We start from the raw sequence: 23,205 nt of genomic DNA, 5'->3' as shown, positions 1-23,205 counted from the left end.
ATCTCTCGTTTTTTTCTAATCCGTGACACATTAACCTTTTAAATTTGAAACAAGTTTGAAACATTTATTCCTGTTAGTTATTTGTTACATTTTTTTATTAAAAAATATGAGTATCAAACAATCAATTTTATATTATATAGGGATTCATAGTTTAAGATGTCTCCAAAAAGGAGGAGGTGCATATAAAAATAGCTTATTAATTCCAGGGTCTCAATATAATTGTCCTTTCCTCTTCTTTTAGTTTTACTATTGGAAAGAGAGGTCTTATTAGTTATTAGTTCTTCACTCTTATCACATCAATTTTGCACCAAGCTTAGTGTCGCAAGTATGCCAACTTTAAGTAATCGACAATTTGATCTTGTAAAGTCTAAAAAGAGGCTTTTATATTCACATTCTTATCATGATATCTTTTGAGTCTACCAACCCCTCTTCAAATATGCAATTAATGGAGGTTTGTTACCTTGGTCTGTGGGAAATCTATACAATATTTCTTCTTTTCAAAAGGATACAATTAATTGTTTGTAACGATAAAATGCAATAACAAAACTAGTTACAAAATCCTAACAGAAAATGCAAGTTTAGTATTCCCACGACTCTCCATTTCGTTTTCTTCACACACAAAGTACACAACTTCGAGTAAATATGATGTAATTTAAGCAAAATTTAAATAAATTTTAGAAACTAAGATCCCACACAAGGTACATAACAAGTTGAACAAAATTTTGAATGTTCGCCTACAGAACTCAGTTAAAAATGGCAAACTCGAGACATAGATAGGATGAGTCAAAAAGATGACCAAGTACTATAGTAAAATTCAAGATCTAGGCTTTTCCTTCTTCTCCTTGAAAAGAGCCAACAGCGAGACACCTGAAACCTTCACAACCTTGAACCGCACTCCAGGGATATCACCCACAGCATGGCCCTTCCTTCCAAATCCAGCAATCAACACCTCATCCTGTGAAAGACAAAGAACAAAGATAAGGCGGCAAAATAATAATGAGCAACAATTTTCAATAATAGACAGCAAATTAACCAAAGCCTCCAATATACCGGAATTCTAACTCTGAGAATTAGTCAGATGACTAATGGAAGGGGTAGAAAAAGAAGAAAAATATCTTACATTTTCCTCTATATAGTTCAAGCAACCATCATTTGGGACAAAAGCTGCAATCTTTTTCCCATTCTTAATTAGTTGAACCCGAGCACACTTACGGATAGCAGAGTTGGGCTGCTTGGCCTCAATACCTCTGCAATATGGCACATCATTTTGAACATCAAGATCATATAGAAGTATATCAATGAGGGAAATGAAGAATAGCACAATCAAAATTGACATCAAACATGAGACCTACATCTTCTCAAGGACAATGCCTTTGGCATGGGAAGATCCAGCAAATGGCTTCTTCCATTCATTTCCAAGATGGCTTTTCTTGTAAGATTTGTCAGCCCATTTTTGTCTCCTCCTGTGTGTTTTGAGCTTACGCCCAGCTCCCATACCACGAGTCTTCCTGGCATAGACACTCACATCATTAATCATGACATACTACATTTGAAACTATACTACTCCATCAAAGTGTGATAAATGTATAAAGGCATCTTACTTCTCATCTAAAACATGTATAGCAAAGTAACTCATAAACAATCTAATAAAGGGCACCCCAAACACATACTCCAATCAACAACCATACAATAATAGCACCCAGAACAAAGAGATACAACTAAAAAGAGAAAAGAATAAACATTATATAATTACCAAACCAAATACAACAGCCCGCGCGGTAGAAAATACAAAATATACCCAGAATAAGCTTCAACTGATGAACTAGAAGTTTCATTCATGTGTGATCAATACCGTTAAATCACTAGTGAAATGACTACGATAACTTATCTTATACGGAAAAAATGTCATTTGCAAACGTACAATAAAAAAATTACATTTTTATGCACTCACTCTTGGAGCTACCATCTTTCCCTAACAACTACTAACACATAAATTTTATGGCTTCAACGGCTGACGAACAGTATCAAGCTTAATAGACGACGATATAGATTTAACATTATAATTACCAACAAAGAACTATTTTTATAGTCCAAACATTTCGATAGGAATTATTACAAAATATTACAATACTTTAACAAAGAAACATTTTTTTAAACATCAAATTAGTTTCTCAGAATCTAGCTTCCGAAAGAACCGACTAGGATATGACAAATCAAGAGCAGGGTTTCCATCTGCAACTCAAACATTTCGACAGGGTTTCCAATGCTTCTCATCAAGTTATGCGGTGAGACAGGAACTTGTAAGAATTTGAAAAAAGGAAACAAGATTTGTGATTCCAGCACTCACCCCATCTTGTCGTTGGAGGATCTCTTGCTCTCTTTAGCTGCGACGAAGACGAAGAGCGGCGGAGGCTAGGGTTTCGAGAGCACAGAAGAAACTAGTCGCGAAGCCCTAGCCCTTTTATAGGATCCATCATGTAAAGGAGTAGTTTAGTAATTGTCTCCTTTTAGTTAACTTTTTATATAATTGCTCAAATTCGATCTGGAGCGTCGATTTCCAGATGGTAGTCGGCTCGGTACGCGTCTACTGCGCCGACTTGCTAACATGTGCCAGATTTTGGTCGAAAACATTCGAAAGATGATGATAATAGAGATCGGATTCGAGCTCTAATATCATTGTTAGATAATGCACCAATAATATATATTATATTTTTTGCAAAATTATTAGCATCTATCTCCCAATTTGGCATGTTCCAAAACATTAATAATTGGTTGCCGCTTGCACTTCCTCATGTTGTTGTGAGGGCTTCAACCAAGAACTTGGCTTGCAAATAGAATTTGACTGGAAAAGACATGGAAGATTATTTTCCTCCTTTACATTCCAGAAGTAGAAACAGAGAGTGCAATATAGCAAAGTCAATGATAGAATAACCATTAGCTCAGTCAAAATAAAATTATGAAAAGCCATTCTCCTTCAAAACTAATACAACTGCAGATGAGGAACATCAACATCGGCCATCTCAATCTTCATGGAATGGAAAGCCTAACTTTGTTGATGTTCTTGAATTGTCCCTAAAAGTGGCATGCAGCAGAACAGCTTAAACTGATTATACCCTGCAATAAAAGAAATCATTATCTGAGTAAGAGTTTGAGGACTATGAATCTCCAATACGATAAAAGAATGTGGAAGAACTAAAACCAACAATCAAATCGTATTAGTTTTAAGCAGAGCAATGCTGCATATGGTATCAGCCATTGTACAGAGTCATACTTCAGATGATGTGCAGGTTTTAAACAACATAACATGACACTTTGAAAGATAAATCAGGTTCGTGCGACCTAGATTAACAAAAAATTCAATCTGACCAACACAGGCTACAACCAGGAGAGGTAGTAAATGATGCTTATAATCAATTCCCATGTATAAACTGAAAGAGGTATAGGAATAGAAAGTGACACATAACAATTGTAGCACAAGACAACTGATGCGGCATTCCAGAATTAGAGTTTTACTTCATCAGGCTTTCACAATCGTATTCAGCACTGTCAAACTCATCACTAAGTCAATACTGACATGAGGCTGATTTCTTGACTTCTTTAAAGCATTACACTACTACAATTCCATGATCTGATAATAGTCTTAGTTTAGTTTAGCACATTTACTGGTAAAGCATCACCTTGTACGTTGAGAGACAAGCGAGAAAAAAGAAGAAAAAAAACAGAACTAAGAACATAATTCACTAAATAAGAATGGTTTAACTTTCTTCTCAGCAGACTCTTCTAAAATCAACCAATGCAAGAAATTCTTCCAGAGCAGGGATGAGCAATTCTAAGCAAAGGAGAAGGGCTGACTAAAATAAAATATCTCAGACATTCTGACTTCAGTTAAGATATCGTTGGGCCAGTCATGCTCCCAGGTTAAGAGCAATGATCTAAATTTAGCAACACTATAATCTATCATTCTTGAATTATCACTCTAACTAGGATGGAAATGATCCGATTAAAATCATAGTGCGCCACCATATGCAAATTCGCACATTTAAGAAGAAAATGTTATCTCACATCATATCTTTCTGTATGTATCAATCTTGAATTACCAACCTAACTAGGAAGAAATAAATGCAAGTAAAAACATAATGCACCACCATATGCAAATTCATTCATTTAAGAAGAAATAACATCTCAGGTCATATCTTTCCATTATGTATCAAATTTGAATTACCAACATAACTAGGAGGAAATAATCCAAACAAAAACATAATGCACCACCATATGGATATTCACACATTTAAGAAGAAAATATCATTCAGATCATATCTTTTTGTTATGTAACAATTCTGAGCTACCAAACTAACTAGGAGGAAATAACCAAGTAAAAACATAATGCACCACCATTGGCAAATTCACACATTGGAGAAGAAACAAATTAACATTTGCCAAACCAGTAAGGAATAATACAAACATGATAAGTCTACAAATCCCAAAGTGATAGGACATCTCATTCTAAAAAAAAAAACAAAATTTTTACTTGAAGATGAGGAAGAAAGCATGGGACCTAAACATCACTTCGTAGTCTTCTTCTCTTCCAAGAGTCCTTACATCTCAAACAACGGTAATCTTCGCCCCGACCTCCTCGAGCTGCTTCTTGGCATCCTCAGCCTCCTCCTTCGTCACGGCCTCCTTAAACTTCTTCGGCAACCCCTCGATGAGATCCTTCGCGTCCTTGAGCGCCAGATTCGTCAGCGCTCTTATAACCTTAATAGTCGCAATCCTCGCATTGCTCGGGACTTCCTCGATGACCACGTCGAACTCCGTCTTCTCCTCCACGGCCGCCGGTCCACCGGCGGCAGCGTCGGCTGCTCCGGGTGCGACAGCGACTGCGGCGGGGGCGAAGGCGGCTGCGGAGACGCCGAGGCGGTCCTGGAGGAGGTCGACGAGATTGCGTGCCTCCTCGAGGGTGAGGTTGGATATGGAATCGCCGAGCTCCTCGATCTTGGGGGAGGCGGCGGCGGCGGCGGAGATGGGACGGAGGAGGGTGGTGGAGCGGCGGGGGTAGGATGGGAATTTTAGGGTTTGGGGAGAAAACGAGGAAGAGCGAGAGGAGGAGGAGGAGAAGGAGATGAGGGAGAAGGTGGAAGATAGAGATAAAGCCATCTCCTTTTTGCTTCTCTTCTACTCCTTTTCCGCTATTTGGTGTGAAGTGAGAAGAAAGGGAGGAAGGAGGAGTAGGATAAGATAAGGGAATGGGTTTGGGTACAGGGTGAGATTATAGGTGAGGAAAGTGGGTGGCTGTTACTAATGGAGCTATCTACTATTTTGGCACTTTATTTGAAAGAGAAAAAAACTTTAAATTTAAATTCGGAGTTAAAATGACTTGTTTGGAACGAAAAATTAAAAAAAAAATCAAATTCGATTCAGTTTTATTGATTGGAAATCGGAAGAAGATTTGAGTTTATTTAATTTATTTCATTTTTCCCAACTCACTGTTGCATGTCATATTAGCAATGGTAAGCTTCTTAGGGATCATTTTATCTTATTTTAAAGGGAAAAAAAATAGAGTAGAGTTGAGATTAAATAGTCATTCAGCTTTTTTTCATTAACCCGTACGAGTATGAGGGTAAAAAAATTTCGATAATTTAGACTGTGAATATGTATTAAAAAAAATTAACTATCCCAATTTATTTATTCATCCCTAGGGCTTAATATTTTGTCATTTGTGAAAAACTTCAAAATCCCAAGGCCTTTTGGGCCTTCTGGGGGCCCATTTACTACAAAATATCCATCAATTGGATTTCTACTTTGGGCTTCAAGCTCTTCGACAGCACCTTTCCCTCAAGACATTCAAGAGTTCAAGTGAAAGGCAACTTTAACTTCTATCAAATATTAATGTTAGGCATACATACGTACATACATATATACATACATACGTATATATAAAAAAAGTAGTATTGTACCAACTCACGTGATAGAGACGTCCACCCACAAGGGAAACGTGACTCAATAGAACATCCCCACGTTTAGATCCATCTAAACCTCGTTTTCTTTTATCCATGCAAGGGCAAGAGCCTAACACCCCCAACGACAAGGCATCTCAACTTACCAAAAGATAGCAACACGCCATGCTCATCTTTGTGAAACTCTTCTAACGACTGTGAGAAAAAGAGCTACCAAACCCTACCTGATCAAGTGTGTCAAGTGTGCTCTGTCTAATAGAGCATGTGCACCTCTTCTCCACAATCTTATGTTGTGGTCTCTGTGGATCGGATTAAAGATTTCCACATGAATGTTCGACTGCGAGCACCTGCAGGATTAGGTCGGTCGATCGGCGCAACCGCCATGGCGCGTTGTAAGAGTTAGGCATGCGTCAAATGTTATCTTTTTAAGTCTCCTTCAACTTGTATGAAAATGGTGACGTCCTTAAAGAATGAGTTGGGTATGCCCTAAATGGATAGATAGATAGATAGATAGATAGATAGATAGATTAGTAATGGACATTCTTCGATGGATGAGAGCCGGTTATGAGAGGAGACATGCATGCATGCAAGCATGTGCATGTCTATGTGTTTCCAGCTTAGAAATATCTCTGATGATGAACTAGTTAGGTTTTTATTTGATATATATATATATATGACTATAATGATCTTTGCCTTTTCCTTTTCGTGAGTAAAAAGGTAGGTTAAAGGCAATACTTTTATTGATGAAATGATGCAAGAGTAAATTTGTCAGAAGCTATAGAGTCTAGATATGTGAATACAATTTCAAAATACAAAACAAAATAGGATCTTTAAGAAAGCTCTTATACAATAAAAAGGACGTCCAAAGAGAAGTATTCCAAATACAAAAGCTCCAGTACCGGAATAGTATGTCACACAAAATATTATTCCATAACTAAGTGTATCTACATAGGTTCTTTGTGCACCATGCAACAAGAACTCATGAGTGCACACTAAGACAGAAGATCTAAGCAGGTTAACTTCATCCATATGATGCCCATAAGAGCGACCACTTCATTTACTTGAATCACCATTGAGAAATATTGGGCCAGAAATCCTCAACAGACCAGTAGTTATCATCGCCATTTCCAGAGGTAAATTGATCGGGTACAAGAAGCTCGCCTTCGGTCGTATTATTCTCGGGGTAGCTAGGTTGGATATCGATGCTATCTTCGACGTTATAAGTTGCATGGCAGCCAGTACTTGTACTGGCTTCATCAGTAACAATGGTGTTGTTGTTCTCAATGGATTCACCGTGTTTAAGTTTCTTTTGTATTCTAGTCCTCCAGTAGTTCTTTATTTCGTTGTCTGTCCTCCCGGGAAGCTCCCTTGCAATTTTGGACCACCTAAAGAAAAATAGAAGGTTATGAGAAAAAAGAAAAGAAGAAAAGAATTCTCTTCACAATGCGTAGGAATAACATAAAATGACTAGGTAAAGATGAAGTATGCGAAGAAACTTGGTAGCTAGAAATTATTTCTAAGAGCTAGGCAAGATCAAAGGTTTAGCTAGTACAATCAACACAAGTGCAAAAAAAAAAAAATGCAAGCAAGAATAATATATGTGTAATGAAATTGGTGGAGTTGGAGTTGGAGTACTGGTAGCTACCGTCTTGTGTATACATCTAGCAAAAAAATTGAATTAGCGCCACTCGTAAACTAATTTATTTAAGAATTTATAGTAAATAGTCATACTAGACAAGACGAACGAAAGCTCACAGGATGAACTATAGAAAGATGTTCTTAGTGTCAATGGCTATAGAATGGTGCTATTCTATTATAATAAGTTCCGTTCATCCATACGAAAAGTTAATGGAAAGCTTGTTTTGCCAGATATATCCATAGATCTATTCCGATGTTTCCTTTATGTTAGTAAACAGGAAGTTCATAGCAAAGAAGTAGGAATTTATGGCTATTTCCTTGTGTTCTACGGTTCCATGCACGTGATCTTGTTTCTTTACAGAGAAAGACAGAGAGAGAGAGAGAGAAGGTGATCATTAATTTTGTTATAGCATGATCCTAGCCACACAAAAATTTCCTTCTTGCGTTGTATCCAAAGCCATTAGTCTTCTCCATGCTCTCATGTAGTGTTTGACTACCTGGCTCAAACATCTCTCTCTCTCTCTATATATCTCTATCCTTCCTTCTCTAGCAACTGGCCTCTTCCTCTCTCTCTCTCTCTCCTCTCTCTTTTATCTTTTCTCTGTCTTTTAAACTCAAGCTCACCTATTTCCCCACTTGGAGTGGAGTTCCAGGATCAGAAGCTGCTCCTCCGGCGTGATGTTTCCCCGCCGCACGTCGGGCCGCAGATAGTTCAGCCATCGAAGTCGGCAACTCTTCCCGGTGCGATTCAGACCTTCATGACATAGAGAAGCCAACATAGAATGGTTATGGGGAGGCAAAAGAATCGAAGCCAGAAGATTGTACAGGGAGTGGGAGTTACCTGCGGAGCGAGCGAGATTGTTCCAAACACCTTCGCCGTGGTTTGCGATGTAGTTCATAAGGATCAAGTCTTCTTCCATAGTCCATGGTCCCTTCCTTACTTCAGACTCTTGCCTATTATTTATCCACTTATCCGTGTTGCTTGCTTCTTCCCCCATGGAAGAATGGAAGAAGAGATACAGAAAGAGAGAGGTGAGGAGTAGAGTGAGGAGTAGGGAGAGGAAGTAAGAGTTTGCTGCTGTTTTTATAGAGAAAATAGTGAAAGTTTTGTATCCTTGGTCATGTTAATTATTACATGACTCGAGCAAAGCCATGGTTTCAGATCGTACCAAAGGAACGGTGCATTCCTTATCCATCTACACTCCACCTAATTCCTCATCTCCTCTTAGTAGTATAACAAACTTTATGTACGTACGTGTACACATAGAGACTGCATGCATGCATTAATTAGCTTAATTACAATTAATTAAAACTTCTCATTAGCGTCTAACTCGATCGGTCCCACAAACTAGGTCACTCCCATTGTTACTTTCTTACTATTTTTTTTTCTTTTTTATTTATTTATCTTTTCTATGATGAAAATTACTATTTAAACAAAATAAATTTAATCTGACAATGGATCTTTTGTAAGGTCGCATTTGTGAAGGATTAGTATTGTTTACTATAGCATGTAATTATGCTTAAAATTAAAGTACCACATGAACTTTCATTTGTGTCACTTTGTTCCCCCGTGATTTATAGTAACATAAAACTATTAATTTTTTCATATAAACTAATAGGGAGAATACAAATTATCATAATGTCCTTAACCTGTCGGTGGGCATCATAGGGGAGAAAGATCAAGTCTAATATTAATAATCTCATTATTTGAGTAAATATTACCCGTATTTTCTTTCATAATCATATATTTAAAGGGAGATACATTACAAAGATAATAATTAAGATTTAAAACTTGTAATCTTATATTAGAGAAGATAGAAGATGTTGAAAGTACATTTTATTGGAAAATTAAAGAAGAGGAAGCACAATTCTGATATTTTAATATTCATTATGGTGAAAAAAATTTCCCTCTTAACAATTTTGTAAAAAAAATTGTACTTACTCTGTCCATTTGGAGCAATTTATAATTTACTCTTGGTATAATTATAATGCCATTCGTTCTGGTTTCTTTATCCCTTCCTATTAGATCATTAATTATGCATATAGAATTCTACAAATTATGGAGAGTTAGTGTAATTATCCTAAGAACAAACATTAATCAACAAGCTAGGTCTCAACAAACAAAATAAAAGGTGTTATCCTCGTTCCCTCAATCGTCAAAAACTCAGAATTATTCGCAACAAAATCAACATGGCACATATATATAAACCCATGTTTTTTGAATGCCAATAGAGATCCAAAAACTGTGCGTTTGCTCACGTGCAACAAATGCCTACATCTCTCCTCAGCACTCATTTCCAGTACATTATATATTGCTTGTTGAGTAAATGAAACGACTCAGCTTAACACTAAGCCATGCATCAATGTCCAAATATAGAAGAGTTTGGAGCTGGTCTATATCACGTGTTATATATATATATATATAATGTCTTAGTCAGTAAACGGATCCATGGCTCCATGCTCCTTTATGAGTGGATTGCAACAATTGTGATTAATTATTCTTGCGTGACAGTGAGAAGTGCCTAAACACTAATTTTATCTCAAATGAAGGCCTATATATTCTGGGAATAACTTGGATCATGCGGACACCCCGTAATATTAATGAGTCTTCTACGTTGTTCAGTTTGTAGCACGTGTCTGTTATCATCCTGTTTTCGTTTCCTGCACGTGTTTGTCATTGGCCACATGCTGCAAGCATATTATGATGCTTGCAAGCATATGCAACCTGAACCTCCTGCAGTACATATCAATCTACATCATTTTACCGTGATAAAAAGAAAAATGCGAGATATTGCCCAGATAGAATTTATGCTCAGACATTGAAATATTTGAAAACAACTTTATTTTGGTCTTTGCTAGAATAGAAATTGATAAGATTGTCCACACCAGGTTCATGAAAAGCTAAAGGTACCAGGAATAATGGAGAAACAATAGCCAGTTGAGACGCTGGAGCTTGCTCCAAGGTTTTTCCTATACGCACATGCATAAAGACAGGCCTACCAAAGTAAGGAGCATGTGTACATAAACACATTTACAAGCAAGTCCTGTGACATTATCTAAAAGTTACATATAGTCTTCGTCGTCGTCATCAAAAACCAGAATAATTGTCTTTTCCTTATCTTTGGTACATTCTGCGAAATCATGTTGAGAGATGAACATGGCAATCTCATGTTCCACACATTAACTTGTTTCAAGCTTCAGCTACTTCTTGGGCTGGAGAAGGCCCATCATTTTGTGCTACCTTGGCCTTCTTTGCTTCATAGTCTTTCACTGCAGCCTTAATGGCATCTTCAGCAAGCATGCTGCAATGGAGCTTCACTGGTGGAAGCGACAGATGTTTTGCAATTTCTCTGTAACACAATGGAAGACTGTTAAAACTCATGAAAAGTTAGGCAGATACAATCAGGAATTTATCAAAGTTGGCTATCACTGGAGCTAAGAACTTATTTCCAAGTTTCAAATTAATTATTCTCCAGACCAATGGTAATAAAGGTATCGAAAGTATAAACCACTGAGCATACAATTGAGTATAGACAGCAAGCCTCATATACTCTATAATCAACATAATATTCATACTGCTAATGCCATTATTTGCATGACGACATCATATGCTATTTCATACAAAGAATGCCTGCCTGACATCTTCCAGATCTATACATCCGAAGTGAGTATAGTAGCCTAAACTCTTAAAAAAAATGCAGAATTCTTATGACAGATTACATTTGCAGCGGTTTTGAAAAGCACTATCTCATTCTTCTGCCCTTAATCAATGCATTTCTTTAGACAAAGACTGTTTTGCACTATCTCATCTATCTGCCCTTGATCAACACATTTCTTTATGCAAAGACTGTTTTTTGACTTTTTCCTATTTCTAGGAGGTAAATGACTAAATGTTTCTCGGAACATGGAGTGTCAATCCAACCCGTGTTTATATTGAAATTGAGATACTAATGCAAATTCTTCTCTTATGAATAAGATAGATTCATATCACTTATCCTCAAAGGAGGACATGAGGCTATTTATAAGTCATCTCTAGAGGAAAAGAAACATCTTATGCTTTCTCCATTATTAGTATTGTTGGACCAATGGAATAGTACCAGATATCCATGTATGCCCGATGATGATGCCTTTGTGAAGGAAGGGCAATACCTGAGACAATAATCCTAATAAACTTTAGCATTTCAGATGGACTCCTGACTAACTTTTATTTGTTTGGACCAGAATTACTAGCTATCTCTCTATACACACAATGGGAATTTTCCACCATGAGAAAAGCAATGCCCAAACCTTTACCCAACAAAATCTCCAGAAGATAAACATCTGGCAAGGTTCAGACCCACCAAAGGGAAAAAAACAGGTAATGAAGCAATGGACAGGAATATATTGATATATTACGCCATCCAAGAATACTGCAAAAAAATATGCAATACAAAAGAATTCTGAGAAAAATATCCTACTACCGAAGAACTTTGAAAAGAACTCCACACTAACTTCCTACAAACAAATTACAAAATAAGAGCTGAATATAAACAAGCAGGCAACTTACGTGTTTTTAATGGATAGCACTTCCTCCATTTGCTTTCCTTTGACCCATTCAGTAGCTGCATCAGAGAGTAAGAAGATTAGCACAACCATTCAAGGTCACTACAATTCTTTCAAATATTCAATTTAGTTAACTTAATATACATATAAGAAGCAGTGTGGCCATATCCAGATTTCAAATATTACATGAAAAAGAGTTACCCAATTACATAGCGAAAGCTTTAGGAAGCAACAATTTTTTGCCCTCCGCGTAACAAGCACATGAAGCAACAGTCATTATCAGGAGATAAATACGTTAATTACATTAATTTGCCTTCTTAATAGCCTCTTCCACTCAAACTAACAGTATATTCCATGACATGCGATGGAGAGTTTTGCAGTATATATATAACTTCTGAAAGAAATGGTAATTTTCTTGCTACAATTCTGGAGTCCAAGAATTATTCAAAAGAGTTTCTTACCAAGCAACCCACAAGGAAATGGAATGCTAAGTCATCAGAATATCTTGAACTATTGTAAGTTTCTTTGTCTCTCTCTAACCATAGAACAAACAGTCCACAAATTCCTATATTAACCATAGAAAGATAAACAAGGTTTCCTGTCGAAGTAAATAGTTCTATAAAGCATGATGCTTTAAAACAGCTAACCATTTTTTTTCTTTAACTCCTGATCACAGAAAATAGACTCTTCTTTGTTGAAACATCTAAAATATGCAACCTAGAAAAGCATTCCGATCTAAAATCAGAAACTTTCCGTGAATGTATTCCGTTGATACCAACACGTATTCGTAATGTAATCGTTAAAATCGATATCTAACAACATTGGCTCTTCCCCTGTTATACATGTCAATCTCATTCCTAATAACTCTATCGCAATTCATCTTTAGTACAATGGATGTATAGCAACTCAAATTCAACTTCATACGGTTCCAAAGAATCAAGCTCCATCTAATTTGTATAAACACGGCACCGATTAGACCAAAAATTTAAACACCAACGAAATTAATCGGACGGAAACCTAAGAATTAGAACGAACAGGAACCAACATATAGTTAGTATAAGAACATATAGAAGAATTTACGAACCGACGGAAGAAGAGGCGATGGCGGAGCCGCAACCGAAGGTCTTGAAGCACGCATCCACGATCTTTCCCGACTCCTCGTCGATCTTGATCTGGAGCTTCATCACATCGCCGCAGGCCGGAGCGCCCACAAGCCCCGTTCCGACGGTCGGATCGTTCTTATCGAACGATCCAACGTTCCTAGGGTTGTTGTAGTGGTCTACTACCCTCTCGTGGTACCCTCGGATCGGCATCGAACAACCACCAGCGGCAGCGCCGGAGGCCCGGTTCCCTATCGCTAAACCTAGCAATCGCTTTCCCTGAATCCTAAGCATTATCGCTATTGCCTCCGATTTCTTGCGCGGCTACGCCAAAATTTCTGGAAGAGAGGAGACAAATGATAGGGAGGAATCTCTTATAGGGCAGCAAGGATGGAGTTCGACAACTGGTTGATTTGCTGGTCGGTATAGATTACGAAACACCCGTTTGGAGATTATTCGCCAGAAACGTGGCAGTCAATTTGATGATGTGGCGAACTTGGTAGTGAACATAGAGTGTTTCGAGATTGAGGACAAGAGGTGATGTGATCGCCGGACGATGGCCGTTCATCGGGAAGGAGAAGAAATTTCTAGAAGTGGAGAAGCGTACAAGCGTTGGAAGATGTGCGACTCGTCATGTAGGTATGGCCGGGGCTCGAGTTCTTGCCAAGGGCCCAAGGCTTACTGCTCGGTCGAAACTAAGTCGATTTAAGCTTGATCTGCTTCATAAATTCGAAATTAATTTCGATTCGAATTTGAAGACTCTATCAAGCTCAGCTCCGTGAAACTCGAAAATAATAATAATATAATATTTAGTATATGACTAATATTAAGTTTTAAATTAAATATCTAATAATTTTTTTAAGAAAGAGTCCGTAGATAGGTCATACTATTAATTTTAATTAAATAATTATAACTTGATACATAAGAAAAAAGAGAATATGTGAGTGACCATAAAAACAAGCTCACACTTAGATAAATAATCGATCGAATAATAGTGAGGTAAAATAAGAGCAATCACTCTCAAGCAAACCTCTTGTTTAGCCAACTACGGTAGCACTATCGATAAAACAGCAAAAGTCTTAAATGGCTGAGCGCTCAACAATAGAGCAATCTTAAGTAGAAAGGCATAAACAAAGTCCAGTGACTTATAACGAAATCATGCAAGGTCTTATTTGTGCATACATGTAAATCCAAGAATTAGAACCAAAAACTAAATTGCACAAGAAATATAAAGGGTACTAGAGTGTTGCAAATCAATTATTTACATCCATGAACTAAGAAAATACAATACTCAAACATAGATAAAAACCAAAAAGAGTGCGAGACCACAATAGAATAGGGGTCTTGCTATATAGGTGGAGCTTGAAGAAAGGTGAGGCAGAGCTGAGTCAAGCTAGGTCAAGGACGGCTAACAAAGATGGGGATGAGACCAGGGAAAGCAAGATCTATGCCACCTAACACAAATGGCAGCAATGTGGAAGGTCGAGAAGGAAACTAAGGTTGAGAGGATGAAGGCGATGGCGACCAGAGAGGAGGTGCAAGGTTGATGATAGCAAGGGAGAAAGAAGAACCAATGAGGAAAAAAAAGAGAGAAAAAGAAAGAAAAAAAATAATAAAATATCTTGGAAAGGGAGGGGAGAATGAAGCCTCTCTCATTTATCTAGGCCTTGATAAGGGGGAAAAAATCACAACCCTAGTAGAGCATTCTACTAAATAATAATAATAATAATAATAATAATAATAACTACTGTAATTCTAAATTTTCGTTGTCATTAGTTCATATGCTTTCATTATTGAATTTGACTTTATTTAAAGCTTGATTCAATCCGAATCAATTCAACCTCGATCAAGTTCAATTTATGCTTGAATTATTCAAGTTTGAAATTGAAATACTCTTAGTTTTAGATTTTAGAGCATAAAAAAAATTATAAACAATATTTATCTAGCATAGAAAAATATTGGATTAACATATTAAATAACTTTTAAAGCATTTTAAACGGTTTATGTAAGAAATAGTCTTCTATAAATATAAGTTCGGTTTTAACTATAAAAATGTAATAGTAATTATTATATTATAAGAAAAATTCAGCGGTAAATATGTAAAACTCCCTAAAACTAAATAATGGCCCATTATAAGTTTGAAGCGGACCCATTAGTCTCATTATTCTCTTTTACCTACGGTCCACGCCTCCACGGCCCAAGTCAAATTAATGTGCAAATAAGCGTATAAAATATAAAAAATATTTTTTTTTTTCCTTTTCTCTTTATTGATTGGGAGTCAAGACGCTAAGTAGATTAAATATGGTATTATCTCGATGGTTAGACAATCTAATTGCAGTTGTTATAGAGTCGAAGGAAGAGAACAGAAGTGCTCATATCTAGATTAACAAAAAGTAAGTATTAAAAGAGTATGAAGACCTCACACGATTCAAGACTTGAGACGTTGGACGTGAAAAAAAAGAAGCAAAAGTTGGCTGCCTTAATTAACTTCTAGTTTAACCTAACCAAAACTTAATCAAGTCGCTTAATCTAGTTGTATTGGAAAAGACCGGGCCGCTCCTGGACCGGCACCGGTTGCGGGGGCACGAAGTTGAGCCGCCACGGGTGGTACGAAACATCCCCGTCGTCCATCGCGTCGTCACCGTACATCGAGATTGGCGCACCCTTCGCTCTACCTGATTGGTAGCAACCCCAATGCTGCTGTTGCGTGCGCTGGTACCCGTACCCGATCCCACCCTCCGCGACCGTCACTACTGATGACGTGGACGACGGCGATGCCGTGGCCGCAGCCGCGCGCCTCTCTTCTTTCTTGTAGCGGATCCCGCACGCATTACATAGCGACTGCATGCAATAAATTACGTACTCTTTTTAACTTCTCACAATTATTTTATATTAAAAAAGAGACATATAGAAATAACTCAATAAGAATACGCGCCTTGGGGCCACGTGGGCCGTTCCTCCAAAGTGGGGTCGAGGTGGTGTCACAGTTGGCGCACCGACGAGCGAAGAGAAGCGAGTCCCGACCAAGATTTGCTCCACTAGTGCTATTCGAAGAAGTGCTTCCTTTGGAGACGGTACTCTGGTGCTTGTTCGACTGGGATATGATATCCCAGCACAACGTCGACACGTAGGACGGGCGTTGGATTGGGGCGGACGACTTGGGGTTGGTCGTGTCGGCTTGCCTAGTGGAAGGCGTGCCGAGTGATAGGGTGCAATCGACAGAGGAGCTAAAGGATGTGATCGAATCGTAGGTATCATCTGATGGATATGCTTCATCTATAGACTGCTTCCCTGAGATTGGGAAGAGAATGGAGCAGTTGCTTGCACTCCCAGACGTTCCGTAAAGGAAGCCATTGCTGTGGTTGCTGCACTGCTGTAGCATTTTTTTGGGGTATATGGAGATAGAGATAGGAAAAGAAGAGAGGAGGCTAGGTGGGCTTTTAAAGAGGGAGTGATGCACGAATGTGGTATGGTAGCTAGGTTTTATTACGGTTCCATTGGGATGAGCAAGGAGGTGGCTAGGTTTAAACAAGGAGAGAGTAGTGTTAGATTAACGAGGGATTTGGGAACAAAACTAATGCTAGTAAAGGTTTGGTATGGGAACTAGGGATGGTTGGAGATCGGGGTTTGTCTGCTTCTTGCCTTGGTTGATGCAGGGCAACTGGAAACGGGCATTTAATAACGCAGGCTCATATCTTGGTCGGAGAAGACTAGTCATCCCCCAACCGTAGAACGATATGTGTCGTGTAATTAATGGGATGAAGAAGATAGACAGATAGAGATGGAGATCAGCTTCGCTTTGTCAACTGAGTCAGTCACTCGAGTATGATGTGGTTTTACTTCATAACTCTCTCTCTCTCTCTCTCTCTCTGATCAGTTGTAAGCTAAAGGACTCCTCGGAATAGGGAAGGGCAAGAAGGCCAAATTGGTGTGGTGGCTACTAGTTGGCACTGCACTACTTCTTATACAACAACGACGTGTGACTGGTCTAGCTCTGCATGATAACAAGACGATCAAATCAGAGCTAGAGAGAGAAAGAGAAGTGGGCGCAGCAAACAATGCGGGTCAGAGATGAACAGTTTTGGTTGGTCGTCGGGCGGTCAAAAGATCCCACGTGACTACGGGAACAGTCTTCTATACAAATCTCAAACTTCCCCGATCACGAGGCTACCCATAATAGATTTTAGAGAGAGAGAAAGAGAGAGAGTGAGATCTCCAAAAGAGAAACCAAACACGAGAGACCCAAGACCCAACGACCCATATATGCACTGCATCCAAACCCAATGGGGGCTCGTAACCTCACAGGATGCGTTACGTGTCAGTCTAAAAAAATCGGGCATTATCTCACAATCTAAAATTCCCTTTAACATAGCAACAATATAGCATAGGATTGGTCTCGGCCACGTGACTACTCGAGTGGGAATACTAGCCAGTTGGATAAAAAGCAAAAAAATAAAGAAAAAAAAAATAAAAGAACAAAAGTAAGTAGGAGAGAATAAAATGAATCGAGGAAGGGGGAAATATAATTGCATGGGTTGGCTTCCGTCATGATTACCGACGCTCCAAAAGAGCGAGCCGAATCATGGGGTCCAAGTCCAAGGACTGGTCCGGTCAGTGCTAGAAGATCCCGTCTTTTTACACCAATCAATCAAAGACAAAGACAAAGAACTCCTTAAAATTAAAATAAAAAACTTCTTGTTTCAATCCTCTCAATATATAACATTATATAGTATCAATATATTTTAAGTTATCTAAAACAGTGGATGGAAAAGGGTGACAGGGGGAGAGCTAGAGAGATATGATATGGATGAGCTGTTACTATTAGGTTGCGTCGATGTGATTTAATCCCCAGGTCAAAGGAGAGGGTCAGATTTGAGAAAAGCGAAAGCGAAAGGGGGGTGGAGCCCATCATTCCATTTGTAGCAGGCCGTCAGCCGAAACGCCTACCCAGATCTGGCCGACATGATCAGCTCCGACCCAACATTAACTCCTAACGCAGATGACGCCCCAACCGGACTCAGCCACGTGGAAGGATTGTGTTTGGAGTGGTTCGAGTATTGCCTCGCAGACAGGATACGGCTCAAAGGCCCTTCATGGCAAGACGCCAACATCGGTGTCTCCCAACTGTCCGAGCCAGGTTACGTCATGTCAAAGAAAGACGAAATGGCATTATTTGGGTGCCTTCCTGAGTTCGAAGTGATCCACGTTATACCAAAAGCAAATTTGTAAGCATGATGCGTGTGATGGTTTGCGCAGCTGATCCAGTTGCCATGATGGTCGTTCGTAAAGTTAGTCCCGACACACAGCCTAGAGATTGGTGTCCTTGGTAGAGACACACACAGAGAAGCATCTTTCGGAAAGTGGTAGTAGTAGTAAGTAGCCAAACCCAAATCTCTCTCTCTCTCTCTCTCTCTCTCTCTCTCTCTGCCTATAAAATCCAATCCATAGCAAACTACGAGCAAGCGCCGTCCCAAAAGAAAGAAAGCCTAGAGGGAAACAAATTAAACATAAATAAAAATAATAGTACGTATTGAGAAAACTCATCCCCACATCTTTCCAACTATATATATATATATATATATCTTTAGGTTTATATAAGATGCAACGAATGATATGACCCATCTGAGCCCTTGAGGCCCACATCGTCTCCTTTCCCATGTATCGGAGGGAAGAAACTGCTTTTAAAGCGAGTAAATCCGATGGCCCAAATCGAGAGATTGACCGAATTCTCGGGCATGGCGAAGTATTACCACTACTACTGGGTTATATTCCCATGAGAAAAGCTGGCCATTTTGATTACTTAATGTTTTGTAATTATAGCGTACGTGGGAGTCCATTAATAAAAGAGAGGTATATGCAGGCAATGGATGGATGCATGTGATCTCGTGAAGGCATATATATATACTCGTTAATACGCCATTATTAATCTAGTCTTGATCTTGAAATAATGCCCGTCCTGGTGGTTTGTGACTTTTTTTTTTTTTTTTTTTTTTTGATCATTCATGAGCCCGAAGGCTATATATGGGCTGGACAAAGGGCCAACCCTCCCTAGATACAGAGGCACTTTAGGCCCCACCGAGCTTTTAGCTATCTAGTCTAGGCTTCAAGCCATATGCGTCGCCGAACAATTACTTCGAATCAAACGCCGCCAAGACCTGCTCCAAGCCGTTGCGTTGTCAAGCTGTTCTTCCAAGCTAACCGCACTGCCGAGCCATCAACCGAATCGAGCCAAACCACCAAACTACCAACCACCAAACAATTTCTCCACAATATTGTTTGGGGTTGGAGTTGAACTCATGACCTCCTTGGTCATGAGCAAGATACCTACCAACTTTACTAGAGTTGGTTGGTGTGACACTTTTTTTTTTTTTTTTTTTTTTTAATATTGGTTTCAGATAGCATTTTTTCAGCAGCGGATTCTCTGCAGGCCCGACTGTAGGAATTTGCTTGTTCATGCGGTAGAGTACTTTGGCTGGCAGCCATTGTTTCAGCCAATCGAAGACTGCCAATGCAACTTTCTTCTTTTCTCTATTTTGTAGTGTGTTTATTATTATTATTATTAATTTCTTTTATTCCTTTAATTTTTTTTAATAGCCAACTTATCTTCTTGGACAGTTTAGCATTACATGAAAAATCCGAATTGAGGAAAGCTCAAATAATTCACTTATTTTAAAGTGGTGATATTTTAAGATAAAATTCGTTATGTAGTCTTTCAATTTCGCTATTCTTTGATACGTTCTACATTTAATCTTATAATTTCATCTAAGCTAAGAACGATCCCAAGAGTACTATATCACTCTACCTTATATTTTCTTCTTTGACATGGCAGATACACAATATAAGATATTAACACTAATTTCTTTAAAGAAGGCTAGCACCATCTGGCCCGGCCCAAAAACAAGAAGGGAAGTCCATACTGTTTGGAATGAGCCCTTATATATAATATATATTGTGTAGCAGCACTATTTTTCGACATTTAATAGACACACAACACTTGGAAGGCATTCATTTCACCTACTAAAATTAATCAAACAACGTACGTATACATACATGAGAGATGCATAGATCGGACGTGGTAGCTAATTGATGTGCACGGGGTATCTATAGATGCAGTCCTGCCACGGCGAGTTCATCCCGGGCTTGACGTGGCAGAGGGCCTGCCAGACGGCGCTGTTGCATTTGAAGCCGCTCCCCAAGGCGATCTGCCAGATCTTGTGGCCTCTCCGGATGCGGCCCTTGGCCTCGATGTAGGCAAGCTCGTACCAGATGGAGCTGGAGGAGGTGTTCCCGAACCGGTGGAGGGTCATCCTGGAGGGCTCGACGTGAACGGGGAGGAGCTTCAGGTTCTTCTCTAGCTCGTCGATGACGGCGCGGCCGCCGCAGTGGATGCAGAAGTGGTCGAAGGCCAGCTTGAAGTCCGGTATGTACGGCTTGACCTTGGCGTTCAGGAACTTCTTGGCAACGAGGGAGGCGAAGAAGAGGAGCTGCTCGCTGAGGGGGAGGACGAGGGGCCCCAGGGTGGTGATATTGGTCTTCACGGCCTCGCCCGCGATGGCCATCAGGTCCTTGGAGAGGGACACGCCCACCTTGCCTTCCTCGTCCTGCTCTTGATACACGCAGCGGTACGCCTTGTCATCCGCGCCCTTATGGGTGCGGACCACGTGGACCAGCCTGTACTTGGCCCGACGGCGGTCGGCGGAGCGGTTGGAGAGGAGCACGGCGGCGCCGCCGAGGCGGAACAGGCAGTTGGGGAGGAGCATCGGCTTGCAGTTGCCGAAGTACCGGTTCAGGGTGATGTTCTCCGTGCTGATCACCACCGCATAGGTGCTCCGGTGGATCTGGTTTTAATTTTAAATACAACACAATTATTAAATATCTATTATCCGACCCATTTATTATTGGATATAACACCCAGTCAATGATATACCTGGAGGAGATCCCTGGCGAGGTCGACGGCGATGACGCCGGCGCTGCAGCCCATCCCTCCAAGGTTGTAGCTTATGACGTTGCCGCGAAGCTTGTACTTGTTCACGATCATGGCGGCGAGGGAAGGGGTGGGATTAAAGAGGCTACAATTAACGACGAGTATACCGACGTCCTTGGGATTGAGACCGGTCACTCGGAAGAGATTGTCGAGCGCGCCGTACAAGACCTGCTCTGCCTCGGCCCGCGCGTTCGCCATCGTCGGCGTTGGCGGGAGGTAGTGCATCGCGGCCGGGACGTACGTCTCCTCGCCGAGCCCGGAGCGCTCCAAGATCTTCTGCTGGAAGGCGAGCGCCGACTCGTTGAAGCCGCAGAGCTTGGAGTGTACCATGAATTCCTTGAAGCCGATCTTTAAGTCGGGCGGCGGGAGGTAGCAGCTGTAGTCGATGAGGAAGACCGGGTTGGGGCGGGTGATCAGGTAGAGGGTGGAGGCGAAGACGAGGAGGCAGAAGAGGAGGAGGAGGGCGACGAGGTTGTAGCGGAGGTGGTGGTGGTAGAGCTGGAGGAGATCGTCGACGTCGGTGCGGGAGGCCTCGAGGAGGACGACGGAGATGAGGGGGAGGAGGGTGAGGGTTAGGAGGTGGGTGATTAGATAGTGATACCCGAGCTTCACGTACTTGAGGTTCACGCTCTGGAGGAAGTCGGGGAGGAGACGGCTCGGCGCCGCCGCCCCCGACGACGACGACGCTTGTTTCTCTCCTTCCATCTTCGTGAATTAGGATGAGGGAGAGAGAGATGGAATGAGAAAGAAACGGGAGGGGATTATTATAAAGAAGGGAAGTTTCATTTCACTCCCTATCTTTTTAACATTATACATTTCGTATGGGATTATAAAGGGGAATAAGTATAGCTAATAAGTTATCGCTAGACTTATTTAGCCATCAATTTTGTGTGACAAAAAAAGAGAAGGTATTTTGTGTTACTTTACATGGTTTTTTACATAATTATCGCTGTAAAACTTTTCAAATATTATAATTGCTATTATATTCTTCAAAATATCACAATTACTGTTTAAATCTTTTGATTTTTTTTAGGATTGTCATTATGATTGGCTTTTAATGAAATATTCCTAGCAGTTTGTTATTAAAATTAATAACTATATATAAATAACTAAAATATTTTTATTTTTTAAAATTCAGATCGTAAAATATTTATCAATAATATTTATCTTGCATAAAAGAAGAAATTTTTTTTGTGCATTATTAGGTAAAATATTAGATAATTTTTTAAAATTAATTTAAACAATGATAAGCCGATTATTTTACAAATATAAATTCAGTTTTAAATGTGATTAATTAAATTTGACTAAGTAAATGGTATTCTTGAAAGATTGAAAGAATACAATAATTTGAGTCTTAATTATGATACTTTAAATAATATAGTGATAACTATATAATAATCCCAACTCGAGCAAATTAGTCTTAATCAAAAGGAAAGAGTCAAGTCGTCAGTAGATAAAAAAAAGTCAAAGTAACAAATCCACGTTAACTCTCACCAACCAACAATATAGTGATATAGAACGTGCAAGAAGAGAGTTCTTGTTACTTTTATTATCGATCTAGTTGTGTTGGCAATTCATCAAGAAGTCGACCACCCAATGGGAACTACTTCATGCATTAATAAATCATCAAAGTTATGGATATTGGAATAGTAACTAGTGACTTCTTAAACATTTTAGATCGGATATGGATTAAAGTTTTCTTCTTCTTTTCTTTAAGATTGTAACGCAAATCCACACGAACATTCGGTGCAACTTCCCAATCCATACTTTTCAGGTGAATCGTAGCAGTTACGGTTAGATTACGTTAAGATTGATATCTTTGAAACGTTCTCAGTGCAGACACTGCAAAAGATATCATCAGAACTGCAAGAAATCATACAAAAAAGAAAAGGTCATTTTGGCACACCCTTTCAGTTGGCACACAATATGCAAGCCTCCATAGAATCCGCTAAATTTAGGTAACTCCAATCTCCTGGTAGGAGCCAAT

General features: G+C 39.5%; 6 protein-coding genes across 8 annotated transcripts; all 6 read right to left on the bottom strand.

The window, feature by feature from the left end:
- Positions 1-643: 643 nt before the first annotated feature.
- LOC140797894 (small ribosomal subunit protein uS12) lies at positions 644-2,472 on the bottom strand. The gene is made up of 4 exons (XM_073151585.1): positions 2,348-2,472; positions 1,353-1,508; positions 1,121-1,247; positions 644-955 (listed from the first exon to the last, which is right to left on the bottom strand). Exons 1-4 carry the CDS (start codon positions 2,350-2,352, stop codon positions 815-817), a joined length of 429 nt encoding a protein of 142 aa, XP_073007686.1. The 5' UTR covers positions 2,353-2,472; the 3' UTR covers positions 644-814.
- A 348-nt stretch (positions 2,473-2,820) lies between these two features.
- LOC140798328 (large ribosomal subunit protein bL12c-like) lies at positions 2,821-5,280 on the bottom strand. Of its 3 annotated transcripts, none has more exons than XR_012110820.1 (2): positions 4,529-5,277; positions 2,821-3,114 (listed from the first exon to the last, which is right to left on the bottom strand). XR_012110820.1 is itself a non-coding variant. In XM_073152148.1 (2 exons), the coding sequence occupies exon 1, from the start codon at positions 5,152-5,154 to the stop codon at positions 4,603-4,605; it is 552 nt and encodes a 183-aa protein (XP_073008249.1). In that variant the 5' UTR covers positions 5,155-5,280; the 3' UTR covers positions 2,821-3,114; positions 4,600-4,602. The 3 variants fall into 3 exon arrangements, 2 of the variants coding, with proteins under 2 accessions (XP_073008249.1, XP_073008248.1); XM_073152148.1 differs by having other exon boundaries at positions 4,600-5,280; XM_073152147.1 differs by having other exon boundaries at positions 4,556-5,277.
- Positions 5,281-7,020: 1,740 nt separating this feature from the next.
- On the bottom strand, positions 7,021-8,590 carry LOC140797173 (MYB-like transcription factor EOBII). The gene is made up of 3 exons (XM_073150452.1): positions 8,434-8,590; positions 8,217-8,346; positions 7,021-7,339 (listed from the first exon to the last, which is right to left on the bottom strand). The coding sequence occupies exons 1-3, from the start codon at positions 8,588-8,590 to the stop codon at positions 7,021-7,023; spliced, it is 606 nt and encodes a 201-aa protein (XP_073006553.1).
- A 1,827-nt stretch (positions 8,591-10,417) lies between these two features.
- Positions 10,418-13,959, bottom strand: LOC140798196 (iron-sulfur cluster assembly protein 1-like). Its single transcript, XM_073151962.1, has 3 exons — positions 13,219-13,959; positions 12,139-12,193; positions 10,418-10,942 (listed from the first exon to the last, which is right to left on the bottom strand). Exons 1-3 carry the CDS (start codon positions 13,526-13,528, stop codon positions 10,783-10,785), a joined length of 525 nt encoding a protein of 174 aa, XP_073008063.1. The 5' UTR covers positions 13,529-13,959; the 3' UTR covers positions 10,418-10,782.
- Positions 13,960-15,763: 1,804 nt separating this feature from the next.
- LOC140797172 (GATA transcription factor 15-like) lies at positions 15,764-16,616 on the bottom strand. Its single transcript, XM_073150451.1, has 2 exons — positions 16,170-16,616; positions 15,764-16,075 (listed from the first exon to the last, which is right to left on the bottom strand). The coding sequence occupies exons 1-2, from the start codon at positions 16,614-16,616 to the stop codon at positions 15,764-15,766; spliced, it is 759 nt and encodes a 252-aa protein (XP_073006552.1).
- Positions 16,617-20,087: 3,471 nt separating this feature from the next.
- Positions 20,088-22,065, bottom strand: LOC140798194 (3-ketoacyl-CoA synthase 4-like). Its single transcript, XM_073151959.1, has 2 exons — positions 21,162-22,065; positions 20,088-21,072 (listed from the first exon to the last, which is right to left on the bottom strand). Exons 1-2 carry the CDS (start codon positions 21,921-21,923, stop codon positions 20,314-20,316), a joined length of 1,521 nt encoding a protein of 506 aa, XP_073008060.1. The 5' UTR covers positions 21,924-22,065; the 3' UTR covers positions 20,088-20,313.
- Between the last annotated feature and the right edge of the window lie 1,140 nt (positions 22,066-23,205).

The sequence above is a fragment of the Typha latifolia genome, chromosome 11 (assembly GCF_019914945.1).
Source record: "Typha latifolia isolate L0001 chromosome 11, TyphaL0001v2, whole genome shotgun sequence".
In the NCBI taxonomy this organism is placed as follows: Eukaryota; Viridiplantae; Streptophyta; class Magnoliopsida; order Poales; family Typhaceae; genus Typha; species Typha latifolia.
Note: the sequence above shows the minus strand (reverse complement) of the source record. Positions and strands in the feature narration are given on the sequence as shown.